This window comes from Scyliorhinus torazame, chromosome 15 (assembly GCF_047496885.1).
Source record: "Scyliorhinus torazame isolate Kashiwa2021f chromosome 15, sScyTor2.1, whole genome shotgun sequence".
NCBI lineage: Eukaryota > Metazoa > Chordata > Chondrichthyes > Carcharhiniformes > Scyliorhinidae > Scyliorhinus > Scyliorhinus torazame.
In genome coordinates, this window is record NC_092721.1 from 10,444,164 (window position 1) to 10,465,514 (window position 21,351).

General features: G+C 49.1%; 1 protein-coding gene across 1 annotated transcript in view; it reads right to left on the reverse strand.

Annotated features, from left to right (window-relative positions):
* The window catches only part of tm9sf2 (transmembrane 9 superfamily member 2), a 65,164-nt gene that overhangs the window by 5,427 nt on the left and 38,386 nt on the right, over positions 1-21,351 (reverse strand). The window contains exons 13-15 of the mRNA XM_072476068.1: positions 5,810-5,969; positions 3,456-3,607; positions 3,091-3,202 (exon numbers count right to left, since the gene is read on the reverse strand). Coding sequence (XP_072332169.1) covers positions 3,091-3,202; positions 3,456-3,607; positions 5,810-5,969 — 424 coding nt within the window. The remainder of the gene's footprint in view (positions 1-3,090; positions 3,203-3,455; positions 3,608-5,809; positions 5,970-21,351) is intronic.

A 21,351-nucleotide genomic window follows, 5' to 3' on the forward strand; every position in this document is an offset into this window, starting at 1 on the left:
ACCCATGGGCTAAAAAAAGGCAGTAGCGAAAAGATTAACGGACATTGAGGAAAGGGGAAACAGCGATTAAACAGGAGGATCCTTACAATTACATAGAAAGCATGGTGCAGAAGCTGACCCTTTGGCCAACAGTTCCATGTTGGTGCGTATCCTCCACATGTTCTCCCTCCCACTCTATCAGCATAACATTCTATCTCTCTCTCTGTCGGATTGCTGCTTTATTTTTTACACTTTGATTACATCTTTGTGAAAATGATCTTATATGTGTTGTGCTGCAATAAATGGCTCATGCTATTCTTTTTTGTTTTTGTTTTATAAATTTAGAATACCCAATTATTTTTTCCAATTAAGGGGCAATTTAACCTGGCCAATCCACCAAAATTACACATCTTTGGGTTGTGGGGGTGAAACACACGCAGACACAGGGGCTCATGCTATTCTGAGCTCCACAATGATAGTCTTTCCAGATAGGATAACTACTTTGCTAGATGCTGGATGGGATGGTTGAAGAATCAGAGTGTGCTTTTGTTTCCCTCCAAAAATTCATACTTTTATAAGGTTAATATAGGAACATAGTAAATATGCGGGACAGGCCATTTGGCTGCTTGAGACTGTTCAGTCACTCAATTAGATCATAGCAGATCTTCTACCCAACGCCACCTTCCCGCACTATCCCCATATCCTTTGATGTCTTTACTAACTAGAAATCTATCGATCTCGGTCTTGAACATATTTAACGACAGCCTCTACACAACTTTGGGGTAAAGAATTCCAATGATTCACCACCATCTGAGTGAAGAAATACCTCCTCTTAAGAACATAAGAACTAGGAGCAGGAGTAGGCCATCTGGCCCCTCGAGCCTGCTCCGCCATTCAATGAGATCATGGCTGATCTTTTGTGGACTCAGCTCCACTTTCCAGCCCGAACACCATAACCCTTAATCCCTTTATTCTTCAAAGAACTATCTATCTTTATCTTAAAAACATTCAATGAAGGAGCCTCTACTGCTTCACTGGGCAAGGAATTCCATAGATTCACAACCCTTTGGGTGAAGAAGTTCCTCCTAAACTCAGTCCTAAATCTACTTCCCCTTATTTTGAGGCTATGCCCCCTAGTTCTGCTTTCACCCGCCAGTGGAAACAACCTGCCCGCATCTATCCTATCTTTTCCCTTCATAATTTTATATGTTTCTATAAGATCCCCCCTCATCCTTCTAAATTCCAACGAGTACAGTCCCAGTCTACTCAACCTCTCCTCGTAATCCAACCCCTTCAGCTCTGGGATTAACCTAGTGAATCTCCTCTGCACATTCTCCAATGCCAGTACGTCCTTTCTCAAGTAAGGAGACCAAAACTGAACACAATACTCCAGGTGTGGCCTCACTAACACCTTATACAATTGCAGCATAACCTCCCTAGTCTTAAACTCCATCCCTCTAGCAATGAAGGACAAAATTCCATTTGCCTTCTTAATCACCTGCTGCACCTGTAAATCAACTTTTTGCGACTCATGCACTAGCACACCCAGGTCTCTCTGCACAGCAGCATGTTTTAATATTTTATCATTTAAATAATAATCCCTTTTGCTGTTATTCCTACCAAAATGGATAACCCTCACATTTGTCAACATTGTATTCCATCTGCCAGATCCTAGCCCGTTCACTTAACCTATCCAAATCCCTCTGCAGACTTCAAGTATCCTCTGCACTTTTTGCTTTACCACTCATCTTAGTGTCATCTGCAAACTTGGACACATTGCCCTTGGTCCCCAACTACAAACTATCTATGTAAATTGTGAACAATTGTGGGCCCAACACTGATCCCTGAGGGACACCACTAGCTACTGATTGTCATCCAGAGAAACATCCATTAATCTCCACTCTTTGCTTTCTATTAATTAACCAATCCTCTATCCATGCTACTACTTTACCCTGAATGCCATGCATCTTTATCTTATGCAGCAAACTTGTGTGTGGCACCTTGTCAAAGGCTTTCTGGAAATCCAGATATACCACATCCATTGGCTCCCCGTTATCTACCGCACTGGTAATGCCCTCAAACAACTCTTCTCAGTCCTAAAAGCCTATCCCCTTATTCTGAGACTACCTACCCTGTAAGGCCCTCCGCCAGAAGAAACATTCCTTTCAATTCCACACAGGCTTCAATAAAGCCACAACAGTGCATTTTGCACATCAGTTGCGCTCAACTGTTGTAATTAAAACGTAACTAAAGTTCAAAAAAAGGCAAATGTTTCTCAGTGTCATTGGGCACCAACTTTAAATCGCTGGTGCACCTCAAGTGGACAGAGTTCATAAAATAATGATTCAATAAAAAAAAGCCATACTTATTGCTGGAGCACATGGCCGGCGACAAATTATCCCGTATATAATTAGCACAAATATAATGTTTCGCCTTCTCAAATACTCACAACTGTTTACTTAAGGTTTAAATCATATGCTGATGCACGACAATAAAATTAGGGATTATCCAATTTATAATTAAAGTTCTGCTTCAAAGAGGTGTGCATGTTTGTGTACACAGTGACACTTACGCTTGTCAATTCAGTACAAAACTGCTCTCAAATGTGAGCAGAGCATAGAGGATTAATTTTAAAAACTGTGACTTTGCAGCGATGGGCAAAACGTACACATCCTTTTGATACATGTAGCGTTCAAACCAACATTGCACCATCTGTAGATTTAACTTGCGCAGGTGCATTATACAAAGAAATTAAAAAAAAGATTTTCCATTGATTTATTTATTTAAGTTTCCCAATTAAGGGGCAATTTAGTGTGGCCAATCTACCTACCCTGCATATCCTTGGGTTGTGGGGGTGAGACCCACGCAGACACGGGGAGAATGTGCAAACTCCACTCGGATAGTGACCCGGGGCCCGGATCGAACTAGGGTTCTCAGCGCCGTAGGCAGCAGTGCTAACCACTGTGCCACCGTGCCGCCCCTCTTTTACAAAGTAACAAATTACATTAAATATGCCAATTCGAAATTTACATTGCACCTGATAATCAAAGCAGCAACAGGTTTCACTAAACCTTTCTAAGCAACTCCACTAAATTAGTCTTATAAACATACCTCAGCACAAAGATGGAAATAGCAGAGAAGAACAGTTGCCTCAGAACAGGTTAAGATGAGGATAATGAACACCAGGAATAGGAAACCGAACATGTAGTACATCTGGTGAGACCTGCAATGATAGCAAAATTAGCTGGCGGTAAACTCCATCAGAAAGTAAATTCACAGTATGTGTGTTGCCTAATTAATGGAAGTTGTTGTACAAATTGTAGTGAAATACATTAATTCTGATTAATATTGTAAAATAATGCTCCTTTTACATATAGTGCTGAGCCCGCTTTCTATTTTGACAGGTGCATTTATTACAGGAATAGATCCGTGAATGGAATTGTGTTGCTGATGTTTCTTTCCACGATAGGACTCACCATATACTATTGAGAATGAAGAAAAGCTGAATGAAGATACATCCAAATGGCAGGATGCCACCCATAAAGATTCCAGGCACAGACTTTGTGTAGAACGATTGTTCTGGGATTTGGCGTGGGATCTGATTGATGCGAACAGGGTGCTCCATTGTCTGCAAGAGTGATTACATTATTCAGTGCTACCGAACAGCTTTGGATTCGTGCAAACAGATTTGAAATTGAGTCAATCTCAACTGTTCATTTAAGAAAAGCAATAAATAGTCGTTTGGTGCCACAGGACCTGAGTATTACGGAGAGAAAAAAGATACCGTTGAAACTTTTCATCTTGCACTCATCAGGCTACCTCGCAAGAAATATCAACAGTATGGGGAACAACAATTTATACTGCACGAGAAGAGAGTACAATGCCTCTGCCAATGGCTAATCTGCTTGCCAACAAATCAGCAATCTCTTCTTGTGCAGTATAAATAGTTTTTCTCCATTACTGTTGCTATTTCTTGCTAGTTGTCCTAATGAGTGCAAGACAAAGCTTCGATAGCATGTCTCACTTTCAGCAAAAGCCGTAAACTGGAACAGTCAACATCACAGCGACATGATCCAAGACTGCCTTATAGACTGTTGCCCTATAATGTATTTTCTTTTCATGTACTTAATGATCTGTTCGCAGTAAAAAACCTTTCACTGTACCTCAGTACACGTGACAATAAACAAAGTCCACCCATCTAAATCCATTTGCGACCAATATTTTACCGCCACATCCTGAAAGTTCCTTGTACATGTTTTTTAAAACATAAATTTAAACCTGGGTCCTTGGCGCTGTAACCAGCAGTGCCAACCACTGCGCCACTGTGCCATCCTAAGCTCATGTAAACGTAGTGGTGGATGTAACATGTTACACATGACCATGCAAAGTACTAGCCTGGGGGCACTGGTGACAGCACCGTTGCCACTACCGCCGACGCGGTACACCACGAGCCCGGTAGTGGCGGCGACACTGAGGATCTGGCGGCAGTGGAGACTGCACTGGGGGGAGGTGGGGACCTCGGTTTGGTCCCCGATACGGAACAACCGGGCAGGATGGATGGCGGATTTCTAAGTTGGTATCGGGCGGGAATTAAAAGGATGGGGGACCTATTAATTGACGGGACTTTTGCCAGTCTGAGGGCACTGGAGGAGAAATTTGGGTTACCCCCGGGAAATGCCTTCAGTTATATGCAGGTCAGGGCGTTTGTGAGGAGGCAGGTGGGGGAATTTCCGCTGCTGCCTGCCCGGAGGATACAGGATAGGGTGATTTCGAGTATGTGGGTCGGAGGGGGTAAGGTCTTGGCGATTTACCAGGAGCTGCAGGAGGAAGCCCCGGTGGAGGAGCTGAAGGGCAAGTGGGAGGAAGAGCTGGGTGAGGAGCCGGATGAGGGCCTGTGCGCTGACGCCCTGGGCAGGGTTAATTCCTCCTCGTCTTGTGCCAGGCTCAGCATCATCCAGTTTAAAGTGGTGCACAGGGTGCTTATGACGGGGCAAGGATGTGTACGTTTTTTGGGGTAGGGAACAATTGTGAGAGGTGTTCGGTGAGCCCAGCAAATCACGCCGATATGTTCTGGGCGTGTCCGGCGCTGGAGGGGTTTTGGAGGGGCTTCGCAAGGACTATGTCCAGAGTCTTGGATACTTGGGTAAAATCGAGATGGGGGATAGCAATATTTGGGGTGTCAGACGAGCCAGGAGTGCAGGAGCCGAAAGAGGCCGGAGTTCTGGCCTTTGCCTCTTTGGTAGTCCGGAGAAGGATCTTACTAATGTGGAGGGACGCGAAGCCCCCAAGTGTGGAGGCTTGGATCAATGACATGGTGGGGTTTCTCAAGATGGAGGGGATAAAGTTTGCCTTGAGAGGGTCTGTGCAGGGGTTCTGACGGCAGCGGCAACCGTTCCTAGACTTTCTCGCGGAACGTTAGGTGGAGGTTAATGGCAGCAGCAACCCCGGGGGGGGGGCCTCTGGTTTATGTAAGGGCGTTTGCCCCATTTTTGTTCTTAGTTTGTTAGATAGTTTAATGGTTAGAGGATTAAGTTGCTTTGTGTGTTGGCGTAATGCCCTTTTTATTTCTCTTTTGTATATTTTCTTTCCTTTCTGGAGTGTTTTGTAAAAATGTATTTGAAAAATTTTGAATAAACATACTTAAAAAAAAAAAGACCATGCAAAGCCACTGACTAGTCCAAGACATCGTTCATTGCTGTAATTATCACAGAGAAACAGATTTTTAAAAAATATTTAAAATGATTGTGAATTTTAATTGTTATGACAGTAATAATTAGTTCAACTATTTTAGTCCAAATAAAAACAATAAACCTAAACCAATGAAACTTACATGTTTCTTGAAGCCAAAATAAGCACCAAGAAAGGTCAGAGGCACTGAAATGCCAAACCACATTGCCAGGATGGCAACCAGTGTTCCAAAAGGTATAGCTGCTGAAGATCCTTCGCCCCATAGAATCAGATTCATTATAAAGAAATCAGCAAAAACAATCCTGGGGACAGAAAACACACACACACCATCAAATTGACATATACAGCTTCGCAGAAAATCCAGGTCTAATCATAATAATAATCTTTATTAGTGTCACAAGTAGGCTTACATTAACACTGCAATGAAGTTACTGTGAAAGGCCCCTAGTCGCCACATACCAGCACCTGTTCGGGCACACAGAGGGAGAATTCAGAACGTCCAATTCACCTAATAGGACTTTGTTTTTTTTTAGAAATTTAGAGTACTCAATTCACTTTTTCCAATTAGGGGTCAATTTAGCGTGGCCAATCCACCTGTTCTGTACATCTTTTTTGGGTTGTGAGGGTGAAACCCATGCAAACACGGGGAGAATGTGCAAACTCCACACGGACAGGGACCCAGAGCCGGGATGGAACTGAGACCTCTGTCGTGAGACAACAGTGCTTGCCACTGCGCCACCGTGCTGCCGCCCCCCTCCCCCCCACCCCCAAAACAAGTCTTTATATGTTGACTGAATCTTCAGGTGTCAAATACGTGAACTAGAGGTAATAATTAAATGAACACAAATTTTAGAGAATTTCTGAATGCAACCATATGCAGAAATACCTCTCCTGTAAAAAACGATTCACTGGCTCAAGAATTGCTACCCCTTGCCAAATACATTGAGTCTAATGTGTTTACTGACACCATTCCTTCCCCATTACAGACAATTTAAAATCAGACCGTCAGCCATTTTAATGCACATTTTAGCCATTGATAGTGAAAATGCAATAATATTGAAACAAAAATGATTTTACCCAAGGAATAAAAACTGCAAACAGCCAGACTCATACAACTGCCTGAATAAGTTTTATACTTTTGACAGTTTGATTTTGCAAACACTCCTAGTTCCACATCGAATCATACAGCACAAGTGACGGTGATTTGGTCCATTGTTTAAGAGGCCTATCCAATTAGTCCCAAACCCTTGCTCTGACAGAACTATACAGCATAATCATAAAATCATACATGTGCACTTCATCACTATAGAATCCTGGGTTCTTTGATTTTAATTATCTTGAAATTAGATTATTTTATCTGGGCTGGAGTGTTGAGTTACAAGGGTATGGTGCATTTTCCCAATATGCATTATGGTAGCACAGTGGTTAGCACAGTTGCATCACAGCGCCAAGGTCCCAGGTTCGATTCCCGGTTTGGGTCACTGACTGTGCGGAGTCTGCACGTTCTCCCAGAGTCTGCGTGCGTTTCCTCCGGGTGCTCCGGTTTCCTCCCACAAGTCCCAAAAAACGTGCTGTTAGGTGAATGGGACATTCTCAATTCTCCGTGTACCCGAACAGGCGACTAGCGGCTTTTCACAGTAACTTCATTGCAGTGTTAATTTAAGCCTACTTGTAACAATAAAGATTATTATACTGTTACTGTGCCCTTCAGAGGAAACACACCTCAAAGACTAGAAATTTACCAGTTCTCTAGTAAGTTTCAAAAATTGTTTTGAAATATAAATTTTTAGAATACCCAATTATTTTTTCCAATTAAGAGGCAATTTAGCGTGGCCAATCCACCTAACCTGCACATCTTTGGGTTGTGGGGGTGAAACCCATGCAGACATGGGAAGAATGTGCAAACTCCACACGGACAGTGACCCAAGGCCAGGATTCGAACCCGGGTCCTCAAGAGCCGCAGTGCTATCCACTGCGCCACATGCTGCCCAGTTCTCTACTAAGTTAGTACGGTGGCCAACTTATTAGCAGTGTGTTCAAATATACTGGATTTCCAGTCAAACGTGTTCTTCGCACCACCCCACCCATACAGAGAAAGAAAGTTGCTCAAGCAGTTTGGGGAAAATAACACTTTCAAACCAGGATCTGCAACTGGTTCAATGGAATGTTGCTCAGTTGGGGGAAAGTGCAAGACCGTCTCAGACAACCATTCCCCAGTTTGCAAAGTTAAACAAATTAATTCACCGGGTATGATTCTGAATTCATGCTTTACAAAAAGAGAGAGAGCAGACAAAAAAATACATAGTGAATATATTTTTTAAAAAAAGTACAATAGTTTGTTGTTACTATTACTGAAACTAACTTCAACTGCAAAGTACCACTCCCAAGTAAAAACACCGAGCCTATTATGCAAACAGTTGCCCAAAGAATGCATTTTGAATGCAAATATTATGATAAATAGGTGGTGAAAAAATCTATGACCCACTTGTTAAATTAAGCAGCTATTAGTGCAGGTTCAAAGATTCTGTACTTTATTCCATAGGAGTATGGAATTGTATAAATAGCTACGTTCCAGGAGTTAAAAAATCTCAGAAGATATGAATGCTGCAGCTTTTTAAAAAAAAGTATGTTTATTCAAGGTTTCCAATAATTTTTTACAAAACACTCCAAAAAGGAAAGAAAATATACATAAGAAAAATAGAAAGGGAGGCCAACTCCATCCCCTCCATCAACTTGAACCACTAAACATTTAACTATCTAACAAACTAAGAACAAAAATGGGGCAAACGCCCCTTAAAATAATAAAAACAAGCCAAACCACCCCCCCGGGTTGCTGCTGCTCTTGACCACCACCTAACGTTCCGCGAGAAAGTCTAGGAACGGTTGCCACCGCCTGGAGAACTCCTGCACCGACCCTCGCAAGGCAAACTTTATCCTCTCCAACTTGATGAACCCTGCCATGTCATTAATCCAAGCCTCCACGCTTGGGGGTTTCGCATCCCTCCACAATAGTAGGATCCTCCTCTGGGCTACCAAGGACACAAAGGCCAGAACTCCGGCCTCTTCCGGCTCCTGCACTCCCGGCTCATCTGATACCCCGAATATTGCTATCCCCCAGCTCGGTTTTACCCAAGTGTCCAAGACTTTGGACATAGCCTTTGCGAAGCCCTTCCATAACCCCTCCAGCGCTGGGCACGCCCAGAACTTATGGGCGTGATTTGCTGGGCTCCCCAAGCAACTCATGCATCTGTCCTCCACCCCAAAAAACTTGCACATCCTCACCCCTGTCATATGTGCCCTGTGAACTGGATCAGGCTAAGTCTGGCGCAAGACGAGAAGTTAACCTTGCCCAGGGCCTCCGCCCAGAAGCACTCATCCAGTTCCTCGCCCAATTCCTCCTCCCACTTGCCCTTCAGCACCTCCACCGAGGCTTCCTCCGCCTCCTGCAACTCCTGATAGATCGCCGAGACCGTGCCCTCTCCCACCCATACATCCAAGGTCACCCTGTCCTGAATTCTCCGTGAGGGGCGCAGCGGAAATTCCCTTACCTGCCTTCTCACAAACACCCTCGCCTGCATATACCTAAAAGCGTTTACAGGGGGTAACCCAAATTTCTCCTCCAGTGCCCCCAGGCTACAAAAGCCCCGTTGATAAATAGGTCCCCCATCCTTTTAATTCCCGCCCGATGCCAGCTTTGGAATCCGCCCGGTGCAAACTATGATTATTCCGTATTGGGGACCAAATTGAGGCCCTCAACTCACCCGTGCCGTCTCCACTGCCCACAGATCCTCAGTATCGGCGCCACAACCGGGCTCGTGGTGTACCGTGTCAGCGGTAGCGGCAACGGTGCCGTCACCAACGCTCCCAAGCTAGTGCCCACGCATGACTCCGCCTCTAATATTTTCCACTCCACGCCCTCTCCCTCCATTACCCATTTCCGAATCATTGCCACATTGGTTGCCCAGTAATAAGGTTCGGTAGTGCTAGCCCACCCCTGTCCAGACTACGCTCCAGAAACAGCCTCTTGACCCTCGGGGTTTTAATTGCCCATACAAACCCCATAATGCTCCTGCTTCCTCGCTTAATAAAGGCCTTGGGGATGAGGATGGGCAGGCACTGGAACACAAACAGGAACCTAGGGAGGACTGTCATCTTAACAGACTGCATCCTGCCTGCCAGGGAGAGTGGCAACACGTCCCATCTCCTAAAGTCTTCCTCCATCTGGTCTACCAACCGCGCCAAATTAAGCTTATGCAGGGCTCCCCAACTCCTGGCCACCTGGATACCCAAATATCGGAAACTCCTCTCCGCCCTCTTAAGCGGCAGCTCCTCCAGCCCCCTTTCCTGGCCCCTTGCATGCACCACAAAGAGCACACTCTTCCTCACGTTAAGCTTATAACCTGAAAAGTCCCCAAACTTCCTAAGGATCCGCATGACCTCTACCATCCCCTCCCCTGGATCCACGATGTACAAAAGCAGGTCATCAGCATACAATGAGACCCGATGTTCCTCCCCTCCTCGGACCAACCCCCTCCAGTTTCTAGATTCCCTCAACACCATGGCCAGCGGCTCAATTGCCAATGCAAACAACAGAGGGGACAGGGGGCACCCCTGTCTTGTCCCACGGTACATACTAAAATATATTCTGATCTCCGCCGGTTCGCAGATACGCTTGCCACCGGGGCCTGGTATAACAGTTTGACCCACTCTATGAACTCCTCACCGAACCCAAATCTGCCCAGCACCTCCCACAGGTACATAGAACATAGAACGATACAGCGCAGTACAGGCCCTTCGGCCCACGATGTTGCATCGAAACAAAAGACATCTAACCTACACTATGCCATTATCATCCATATGTTTATCCAATAAACTTTTAAATGCCCTCAATGTTGGCGAATTCACTACTGTTGCAGGTAGGGCATTCCACGGCCTCACTACTCTTTGCGTAAAGAACCTACCTCTGACCTCTGTCCTATATCTATTACCCCTCAGTTTAAAGCTATGTCCCCTCGTGCCAGCCATTTCCATCCGCGGGGGAAGGCTCTCACTGTCCACCCCATCTAACCCCCTGATCATTTTGTATGCCTCTATTAAGTCTCCTTTTAACCTTCTTCTCTCCAACGAAAACAACCTCAAGTCCATCAGCCTTTCCTCATAAGATTTTCCCTCCATACCAGGCAACATCCTGGTAAATCTCCTCTGCACCCGCTCCAAAGCCTCCACGTCCTTCCTATAATGCGGTGACCAGAACTGTATGCAATACTCCAAATGCGGCCGAACCAGAGTTTTGTACAGCTGCAACATGACCTCCTGACTCCGGAACTCAATCCCTCTACCAATAAAGGCCAACACTCCATAGGCCTTCTTCACAACCCTATCAACCTGGGTGGCAACTTTCAGGGATCTATGTACATGGACACCTAGATCCCTCTGTTCATCTACACTTCCAAGAACTTTACCATTAGCCAAATATTCCACATTCCTGTTATTCCTTCCAAAGTGAATCACCTCACACTTCTCTACATTAAACTCCATTTGCCAGCTCTGCAGCTTATCTATATCCCTCTGTAACCTGCTACATCCTTCCACACTGTCAACAACACCACCGACTTTAGTGTCGTCTGCAAATTTACTCACCCACCCTTCTGCGCCTTCCTCTAGGTCATTGATAAAAATGACAAACAGCAACGGCCCCAGAACAGATCCTTGTGGTACGCCACATGTAACTGAACTCCATTCTGAACATTTCCCATCAACCACCACCCTCTGTCTTCTTTCAGCTAGCCAATTTCTGATCCACATATCTAAATCACTCAATCCCCAGCCTCCGTATTTTCTGCAATAGCCTACCGTGGGGAACCTTATCAAACGCTTTACTGAAATCCATATACACCACATCAACTGCTCTACCCTCGTCTACCTGTTCAGTCACCTTCTCGAAGAACTCGATAAGGTTTGTGAGGCATGACCTACCCTTCACAAAGCCATGCTGACTATCCCTGATCATATCATTCCTATCTAGATGATTATAAATCTTGTCTCTTATAATCCCCTCCAAGACTTTACCCACTACAGACGTGAGGTTCACCGGTCTATAGTTGCCGGAGTTGTCTCTGCTCCCCTTTTTGAACAAAGGGACCACATTTGCTATCCTCCAGTCCTCTGGCACTATTCCTGTAGCCAATGATGACATAAAAATCAAAGCCAAAGGTCCAGCAATCTCTTCCCTGGCCTCCCAGAGAATCCTAGGATAAATCCCATCAGGCCCTGAGGACTTATCTATTTTCAGCCTGTCCAGAATTGCCAACACCTCTTCCCTACGTACCTCAATGCCATCTATTCTAATAGCCTGGGTCTCAGCATTCTCCTCAACATTATCTTTTTCCTGAGTGAATACTGACGAAAAATATTCATTTAGTATCTCGCCTATCTCTTCAGCCTCCACACACAACTTCCCATCCCTGTCCTTGACTGGTCCTACTCTTTCCCTAGTCATTCGCTTATTCCTGACATACCTATAGAAAGCTTTTGGGTTTTCCTTGATCCTACCTGCCAAATACTTCTCATGTCCCCTCCTTGCTCGTCTTAGCTCTCTCTTTAGATCCTTCCTTGCTACCTTGTAACTATCCATCGTCCCAACTGAAACTTCACACCTCATCTTCACATAGGCCTCCTTCTTCCTCTTAACAAGAGATTCCACTTCTTTGGTAAACCACGGTTCCCTCGCTCTACGCCTTCCTCCCTGCCTGACCGGTACATACTTATCAAGAACACGCAGTAGCAGATCCTTGAACAAGCTCCACTTATCCAGTGTGCCCAACACTTGCAGCCTACTTCTCCACCCTATCCACCCTCCCCCCCCCCCCCCCCAAAGTCACGTCTAATGGCATCATAATTGCCCTTCCCCCAGCTAGAACTCTTGCCCTGCGGTGTATACTTATCCCTTTCCATCATTAACGTAAACGTCACCGAATTGTGGTCACTGTCCCCAAAGTGCTCTCCTACCTCCAAATCCAACACCTGGCCTGGTTCATTACCCAAAACCAAATCCAACGTAGCCTCGCCTCTTGTTGGCCTGTCAACATATTGTGTCAGGAAACCCTCCTGCACACACTGTACAAAAAACGACCCATCTAATGTACTCGAACTATATCTTTTCCAGTCAATAATTGAAAAGTTAAAGTCTCCCATAATAACTACCCTGTTACTTTTGCTCTTATCCAGGATCATCCTCGCCATCCTTTCCTCTACACCCCTAGAACTATTTGGAGGCCTATAGTACTACCACTCCACCCAATCAAAGGCCTTCTCCGCGTCCATTGCCGCCACCACTTCTGCCTCCCCACCCTCCGAGGGCATCATAATCACATTCAGGAGCCTCCGCACATTTGCATTTAGCTGCCTGCCCTTCACGAACCCAGTCTGGTCCTCTTGTATCACTACCGGGACACAATCCTTGTGGCTAGGACCTTTGCCAGCAACTTGGCATCTACATTAAGGAGCGAGATCGGCCTATACAAGCCACACCGCAGCGGGTCCTTGTCCCGCTTAAGGATCAGCGCCCGAGACATTGTCGGGGGGAGAATCCCTTCCTCCCTCGCCTCGTTGAAGGTTCTCACCAGCAGCAGACCGAGCAGATCCACAAACCTCCTGTAAAATTCGACCAGGAACGCATCAGGCCCTGGGGCCTTGCCCGCCTGCATGCTTCTCAGCCCCGTAATCAGCTCCCCTATCCCAATCGGGGCCTCCAGGCCTTCCACTTGCCCCTCCTCCACTCTCGGGAACCTCAATTGGTCCAGGAACCGCCGTATCCCCTCCGGGGGTTCTGACTTATGCAGGTTCCCATAAAAATCCCTGAATACCTCATTTATTTTAGCCGAACTCCGCACCGTGTTCCTCCCTCTGTCCCAGATTCCTCTAATATACCTCGCTGCCTCCCTCTTGTGTGGAGGATGCGCCAGCATCCGGCTCGCCTTCTCCCCATATTTGTATACTGCCCCCTGCACCTTCCTCCACTGGGTCTCAGCTTTCCACGTGGTCAATAAATCAAATTCCGTTTGGAGGCTCCGTCGCTCCTTCAGCAGCCCCTCTTCAGGGGAATCGGAATACCTCCTATCCACCCTTAATATCTCCCCCACCAACCTCGCCCTCTCCATCCTCTCTCTCTTCTCCCTGTAAACCCTAATTGAGATTAACTCCCCCCTAACCACCACTTTCAGAGCCTCCCACACCACATCAACCGGTACTTCCCCATATCATTGGCCTCTATGTATCTCTGAATGCACCCCCGGACCCGCCCACAAACCTCATCATCTGCCAACAGTCCCACGTCCAAGCGCCACAGCGGGCACTGGTCCCTTTCCTCCCCCAACTCCAACTCCACCCAGTGCGGGGCGTGGTCCGAAATTGCTATGGCCGAATATTCCGTTCCCTTCACTCTTGGAATCAGTGCCCTGCTCACCACAAAGAAGTCTATCCGTGAATAGGCCTTATGCACGTGGGAGAAAAAAAAGAGAACTCTCTGGCCGCCGGCCTAGCAGACCTCCACGGATCCACTCCCCCCCCATCTGATCCATAAACCCCCTGAGAAACTTGGCTGCAGCTGGCAGCCTGGATCGGTCCAGTGCCGTGTCCAGTACCGTATTAAAGTATCCCCCCCCATTATTAGGCTCCCCGCTTCCAGATCCGGGATCCGACTCAGCATACGCTTCATGAACACTGCATCGTCCCAATTTGGGGCATACACATTCACCAGCACCACCCGGGTCCCCTGCAACCGGAGGACCATTATCAGCCACAATGTTCAGCGCCTCGAACGAAACCCGCTTACTCACCAGGATTGCAACCCCTCTATTCTTCGCATCTAGCCCCGAATGAAAGACATGCCCCACCCATCCCTTTCTCAGCCTGATCTGATCCACCACCTTCAAGTGCATCTCCTGCAACATAGCAACGTCTGCCTTCAGTCCCTTTAAGTGCGCGAACACCCGGGCCCTCTTGACCGGCCCGTTTAGGCCCCTCACGTTCCATGTAATCAGCCGGATCGGGGGACCGCCTCCCTTGCCGACTAGCCATCTCCTTTCTTAGGCCAGCCACGTGCCCACGCCTCCCGCACTCTCCAGCCCCCCAGGCGGAGGACCGCCGCCCCGACTCTCCATCTTACCTCCAGCTCCCCTTCGGTCAATGCAGCAGCAACCCAGTCCCCCCCCCGGCTAGAAAACGGTCTAGCCCCATTGCACTCCCGTAAAGTCAGCTGACTCCTGCTGACCCCAGCCGCTCCCGCCTCTGCCAACGATGCCCCATTTAGAATCCCCGTCAAAGTCCCCCTCCTCCCCCTTCAAGTCGACACGGACACCTCTCAGGCACCGCCCCTCCAGTCGGGCCACGCCCCCCTTCTTTAGCGCGGGTAAAAAGCCCGCGACTTTCTACCTGGGCCGGCCCCGCCCCGTGGCGCAGCTCCTTCCTCCTGCAGCCTCTCCCCAATGACCCAGGGCCTCCTGCCCCCCCTCCCCTCTTCGAACACGAGGAGCGGCCCCTCCAAAACAATACTCATGCCCAGTAAAACACACATATCACATCCAATCCCCCCCTTGCCACTCCCCAGCTTTCCCAAAACCCACAGCAAACCATTTTGAGTCCAATTTTTCATTCTGAATAAAGGTCCACGCCTCCTCCGGCATATCGAAATAATGGTGGCGGTCCTGAAACGTGACCCACAATCGCGCTGGCTGCAACAGCCCAAACCTCATCCCCTTTCGGTGGAGAACCGCCTTGGCCCGGTTGAATCCTACCCTCTTCTTGGCCAGCTCTGCACTCCAGTCTTGGTAGATGTGGATCTCCGTATTCTCCCACCTGCTACTCCGTTCTTTCTTCGCCCATCTCAGGACGCACTCTCTGGGTCCGTGAAGCGGCAAAACCTCACCACTACGGCCCTTGGCGACTCATTTGCCTTAGGCCTACTTGCCAGGACTTTGTGAGCCCCATTCAGCTCCAGGGGCCTCGGGAAGGCTCCCGCGCCCATTAGCATATTTAGTATCGTGACTACATATGCCCCGATGTCGGACCCCTCCACACCTTCAGGGAGACCCAGAATCTGGAGATTCTTCCTCCTCGACCTGTTCTCCAGGTCCTCAAATTTTTCCTGCCACTTATTATGCAGCGCCACGTGCGCCTCCACTTTCACCGCCATGCCCAGGATCTCGTCCTCGTTTTCAGAGGCTTTCTGCTGCACCCGTCTAATCGCCGCCCCTTGATCCTTCTGGGTATCCACCAGCCTCTCAATCGACGCTTTCATTGGGGCCAGCATCTCTGCTTTCAGCTCCGCAAAGCAGCTTTTCAGGAACTCCTGCTGCCCCCGCCACCATTGCGCCCACGCTGCCTAGTCTCCGCCCGCTGCCATCTTACTTTTTCGCGCCCGTTCTCCTCTCTCCTCCAAGATCACTTTTTTGACCACTCCACTTCTGGCCACTCCATGCAGTGCTGGGGGAACCTTACTGCTGCCTTCCCACACCGGGAATCGTCGTCCAAGTGCTGCTGGGGCTCCTCAAGAGGGCCCAAAAGTCCGTTCACGGTGGGAGCTGTCGAACGTGCGACCTACCCAGGCATAGCCGCAACCGGAAGTCTGCTGTAGCTTTTTCAATGACTCAGTGCATTAACACAGAGCACCCGAGTCTTTAGCGTCTCCCGTTTGAACCCTTGATTGGTTGTGGAGCAAGGTGAACTCAGACGCAACAGGGGCTACAACTGGCCTCAGCAAAATACAGACGGAGGGAGGGAAAAAATGCCAGCCAGGATTGCCAATTCTGATCGCCGTCCAACAATCCTTTCTGCAAGAGCAGCTCGATGTTGGATCAACTCGGCTATGGTGTCCTCTCTGGCACCATCAAAGCTCCCATACGAACAATGTTAGCTTCAGTGAAGTCCTGGAAGTGGGTCTGTGGAACTATACCATCGGCAGGACTCAATGCCTTCAGGAGAGGGAGAAAGTGTCGGGGGAGAGGAGAGAAATTGAAACAAATTCTTAAATATCTGATACTTTCAATCACCCCCCTGCACTTTAAGCTTGCATATGTGCAAAAATTGCATTTATTACAAAGAACGCACGTTTGAAATTTTGGGTTTCAATGTCGACGAGGCAATTATTCATTCAAAACAGTCAGATAATTTAAACTGTGAATATGTAGTGGAGCTCTCTTGTAATGGAGACTGCAAGCTGTAAAACGCATAAACCAGGAGAGCATCAGGTCAATGTCAAGCTCCTTAATTAAACAGACAATACATAACTAACACATGTAAGCTTCTACAACATCAAATAGCTTCAACCCTATCTGAATTCACTGCAGCCAAAAGTCTCACCCTCTAGGTTCAAGCTGGCAAAACACTCAGAGGTTCATCGAGTCAGTGTTACAGCACAGAGATGTCCCTCAAGTCCACCAAGCACCTTTCTATTCTAATCCGATTTTCCATCATTTATTTTGTTTCCTTGTATGCTATTGCATTTCAAGTGCTCACCTAAATGCTTCTTAAATGTTGCGAGAGTTCGGCCTGTACCACTCTTTCAGGCACAGGAGGCTGGCACTTGGCCCATTGAACCCATGCTAGCTCTCTATAGAGCAATCCAGTCAAACCCATTCTATCCACGTCGCCCTGGAATTTTATTTCCCTCGAGTGCTCATTTTATTTCCTTTCGAGATCCACCCTCATAAACAGCAAGTTCAAGGTCATTACTGCTCACTGTGTAAACAAATGTTACTCACACCCCACTATATTGACCCACTAGTCCCTGTACCACCAGCTAATGGGGCAGCTTATCTAAACCGGTCAATCTTACACACTATCAAATCTCCCCCAATCACCTTTGCCTCAAGATGGAAAGGCTCGGCTTCACCAACCTTGAACCAAAATTCCCTTCACCCTGTACAAGTTTTAAAGTTTCTACATTTCACTGCACATATCCTGTCCTCTTTTCAAAAAAAATTAATTTAGAGTATCCAATTATTTTTGTTTTCCAATTAAGGGGCAATTTAGCGCGGCCAATCCACCTAGCCTGCACATCTTTGGGTTGTTGGGGTGAGACCCACGCAGACACGGGGAGAATGTGCAAACTCCACACGGACAGTGACCCGGGGCCGGGATCGAACCCGGGTCCTTTGTGCCGTCAGCAGTGCTAACCACTGTGCCACCAGCACATATCCTGTACTGAACCATCATTCCACTTTCTTCAACCTGTATTGTCTCACGATCCACGCAGGGGGCTATTTTAACACATGCCCTTATTAATTCATGAACTGACTTCCGGTTGCGGCTATGCAGAGCCAAGTCGCACATTCGGCAGCTCCCGCAAAAAAATGACTTTTGGGCTCTTTACAGGGCCCCCAACGGCACTTTTTGGACGTTTCTCGTTGTGGGAAGGAGAGTACAACAGTTCCCCGACAGTATATGGCTTTTACCAGGAGCGGGGCGACTAAAAAAGTGGTGGTGGACCCGAAGAATGTGCGAGAAAGAACAAAATGGCGGCGTGCGGAGACCAGGCAATGTGGATGCAGTGGGCGCAGGAGCAACAGGAGGTTATCCAGCGCTGGTTCAAAGAGATTAAAGCGGACCTGCTTGAGCCGATGAAGGCTTCCATTGATAAGCTGCTGGAGACACAGACGGCCCAGGGGGTGGCGATCCGCGAGGCCCGGCAAAAGATCTCCGACAATGAGGACGAGATCTTAGGCCTGGCGGTAAAGGTGGAGGCGCACGAGGCGCTCCACAAGAAACGGCAGGAGCGGTTCGAGTGGATGGAGAATTGGTCGAGGCGGAAGAATCTGCGGATTCTGGGCCTACCGGAGGGGTTGGACGTGGGGGCCTATGTGGTCACCATGTTGAACTCGCTGATGGGAGCGGGGTCCTTCCAGGGACCCCTGGAGTTGGAAGGGGCCCATAGAGTGCTGGCGAGGAGGTCCAATGCTAACGAGCCGCCACGGGCGGTATTGGTGCGGTTTCATCGGTTCGCTGATCAGGAGTATGTGCTCAGGTGGGCCAAGAAGGAGAGGAGCAGCAGGTGGGAGAATGCGGAGGTTCGAATTTACCAAGACTGGAGTGCGGAGGTGGCGAAGAAGAGGGCCGGGTACAATCGAACGAAGGCGGTGCTGCACAGGAAGGGGATGAAGTTTGGCATGTTGCAGCCAGCGCGACTGTGGGTCACCTACAAGGACCGGCACCATTATTTTGAGTCTCCGGAGGAGGCGTGGGCTTTTGTTCAGGCCGAGAAGTTGGACACAGATTGAGGGTCGGGATGGGCGTTTGGGGATTGTGGTTGATATGTTATTTTTCGAGGGGGGGTCCTTTGCTCTTGGTTTTTTTTCTCTTTTTTCTTTCTGGTTGGGTGAGGGTGGTCAGGGCGGGTTGGGCACTGTTGTGGTTGGGTTGGTCGGGGGGGGCTCTTGGAGGGGGATAAGCAAATGGAACAGGGGTGGATGGCCGGCAGTGAGATGAGGCCCCGCGGGGGAGGGGGAGGCCTGAGTCGGGGATGAGGGGACTAGGCCTGTAAAAGGAGCTGCGTCAGAGGTGGCGGGGCTGGATAGGTGGAAAGCGCAGACTTTTTCCCGCGCTGAAGACTGGAGGGGGCAGGGCAGCGAGGGTTGTTTCCCGCGCTTGGGATGGAAGGGGGAGGTGGAGAGCCTGCGGATGGGGAATGGAAGAGGAGGGTGTGTCACACAATGGGAGGAGTCGAAGCAGAGGCGTGAGTGGCCGGGGTCAGCAGGAGTCAGCTGACTTGCAGAAGTGCAATGGGGGGAGTAAAGCAGCTAGGAGGAGTCCTAACCGGGGGGGGGGGAATCGAGTTGCTGCTGCTATGGTCAAGGGGGAGCTGGAGCGATTGTGTGTATGGGGGGGGGGGGGGGGGGGGTGTCGAGACAGGGGGCTGCCGCCTTGGGGAACGGGCCGGGTGGCAGACCAGCTAAGATTGAGGAAAGGGTGGGTAGGTCAGGTGTTTCATTCAGGGCTGGATACCAAAAATCGAGGGGTGGCGATCTTGGTGGGAAAGAAGGTGTCGTTCAAGGCGTCGAGCATTGTGGCAGACAATGGCGGTAGGTACGTAATGGTAAGTGGTAAGCTGCAGGGAGAGAGGGTGGTACTGGTCAATGTGTAGGCCCCAAACTGGGACGATGCGGGTTTTATGTGGCGCATGTTGGGTCGGATCCCAGATTTCAAAGTGGAGGGCCTGATAATGGGGGGAGACTTTAACACGGTGTTAGATTCAGCATTGGATCGCTCCAGGTCTAGGACGGGTAGGAAGCCGGCGACGGCTAAGGTGCTGAGGGGGTTTATGGACCAGATGGGAGGGGTGGACCCTTGGAGATTTGCAAGGCCAGGGGCTGGGGAATTTTCATTCTTCTCGCATGTCCATAAGGCTTATTCCTGGATCGACTTTTTTGTTTTAAGCAGGGCGCTGATAGCGAGAGTAGAGGATACAGAGTACTCGGCGATAGCCATTTCGGATCACGTCCCTCATTGGGTAGACCTAGAGCTGAGGGAGGAGAGGGACCCGCACCCGCTGTGGCGCTTGGAAGTGGGGCTGTTGGCGGACGAGGTGGTGAGTGAGTTGGTCCGAGGAAGCATAGAGTGGTACCTGGAGACCAACGATAACGGGGAGGTCCGAGTGGGGATGGTATGGGAGGCGCTGAAGGCGGTGGTTAGGAGAGAGCTGATCTCCATTAGGGCCCACAAGGAGAGGAGGGAACAGAGGGAGAGGGAGAGGCTGGTGGGGGAGATGGTGAGGGTAGACAGGAGATATGCGGAGGCGCCGGAGGAAGGACTGTTGAGGAAGAGGCGCAGCCTCCAGGCCGAATTCGACCTGGTGACCATCAGGAAGGCGGAGGTGCAGTGGAGGAAGGCCCAGGGGGCGATTTAGGAGTATGGGGAAAAGACAAGCCGGATGCTGGCGCATCATCTTCGGAAGTGGGACGCAGCTAGGGAGATCGGGGAAGTTAAGGACAGGGTAGGGAGTGTGCTGCGGAGTGGGGTTGGCATTAGTGGGGTCTTCAGGGACTTCTATGAGGAAGTGTATCGGTCCGAGCCCCCACTGGAGGGAGGGAGGGATGGGCCGCTTTTTGGACCAATTGAGGTTTCCGAAGGTGGAGGAGGGACTGGTGGCAGGATTGGGGGCCCCGATTGGGTTGGAGGAGCTGACCAAAGGGATAGGGAGCATGCAGGCGGGAGACAAGGATCCCCTGCAGTGTGGGTCTTACAGGCCGATTTTCTTGCTAAACGTGGATGCCAAGGTGCTGGCGAAGGTCTTAGCCACGAGGTTTGTGTGCCGCAGGTCATCCACGAAGACCAGACAGGGTTTGTGAAGGGGAGGCAGTTGAACGCGAATGTGCGGAGGCTTCTGAACGTTATCATGATACTGGCGAGGGAGGGGGAGGCAGAGATAGTGGTGGTGATGGACGCTGAGAAAGCCTTCGATAGGGTAGAGTGGGGGTACCTGTGGGAGGTGCTGAAGAGGTTTGGGTTTGGGGAGGGGTTTGTCAGGTGGGTTATGCTGCAGTATGAGGTCCCGATGGCGAGTGTGGTCACGAACAGGAAGAGGTCTGAGTACTTTCGGTTGCACCGGGGGACGAGACGGGGTGTCCCCTGTCCCCCCTGCTCTTCGCACTGGGGGTTGAACCCCTGGCTATGGCACTGAGGGAGTCAAGG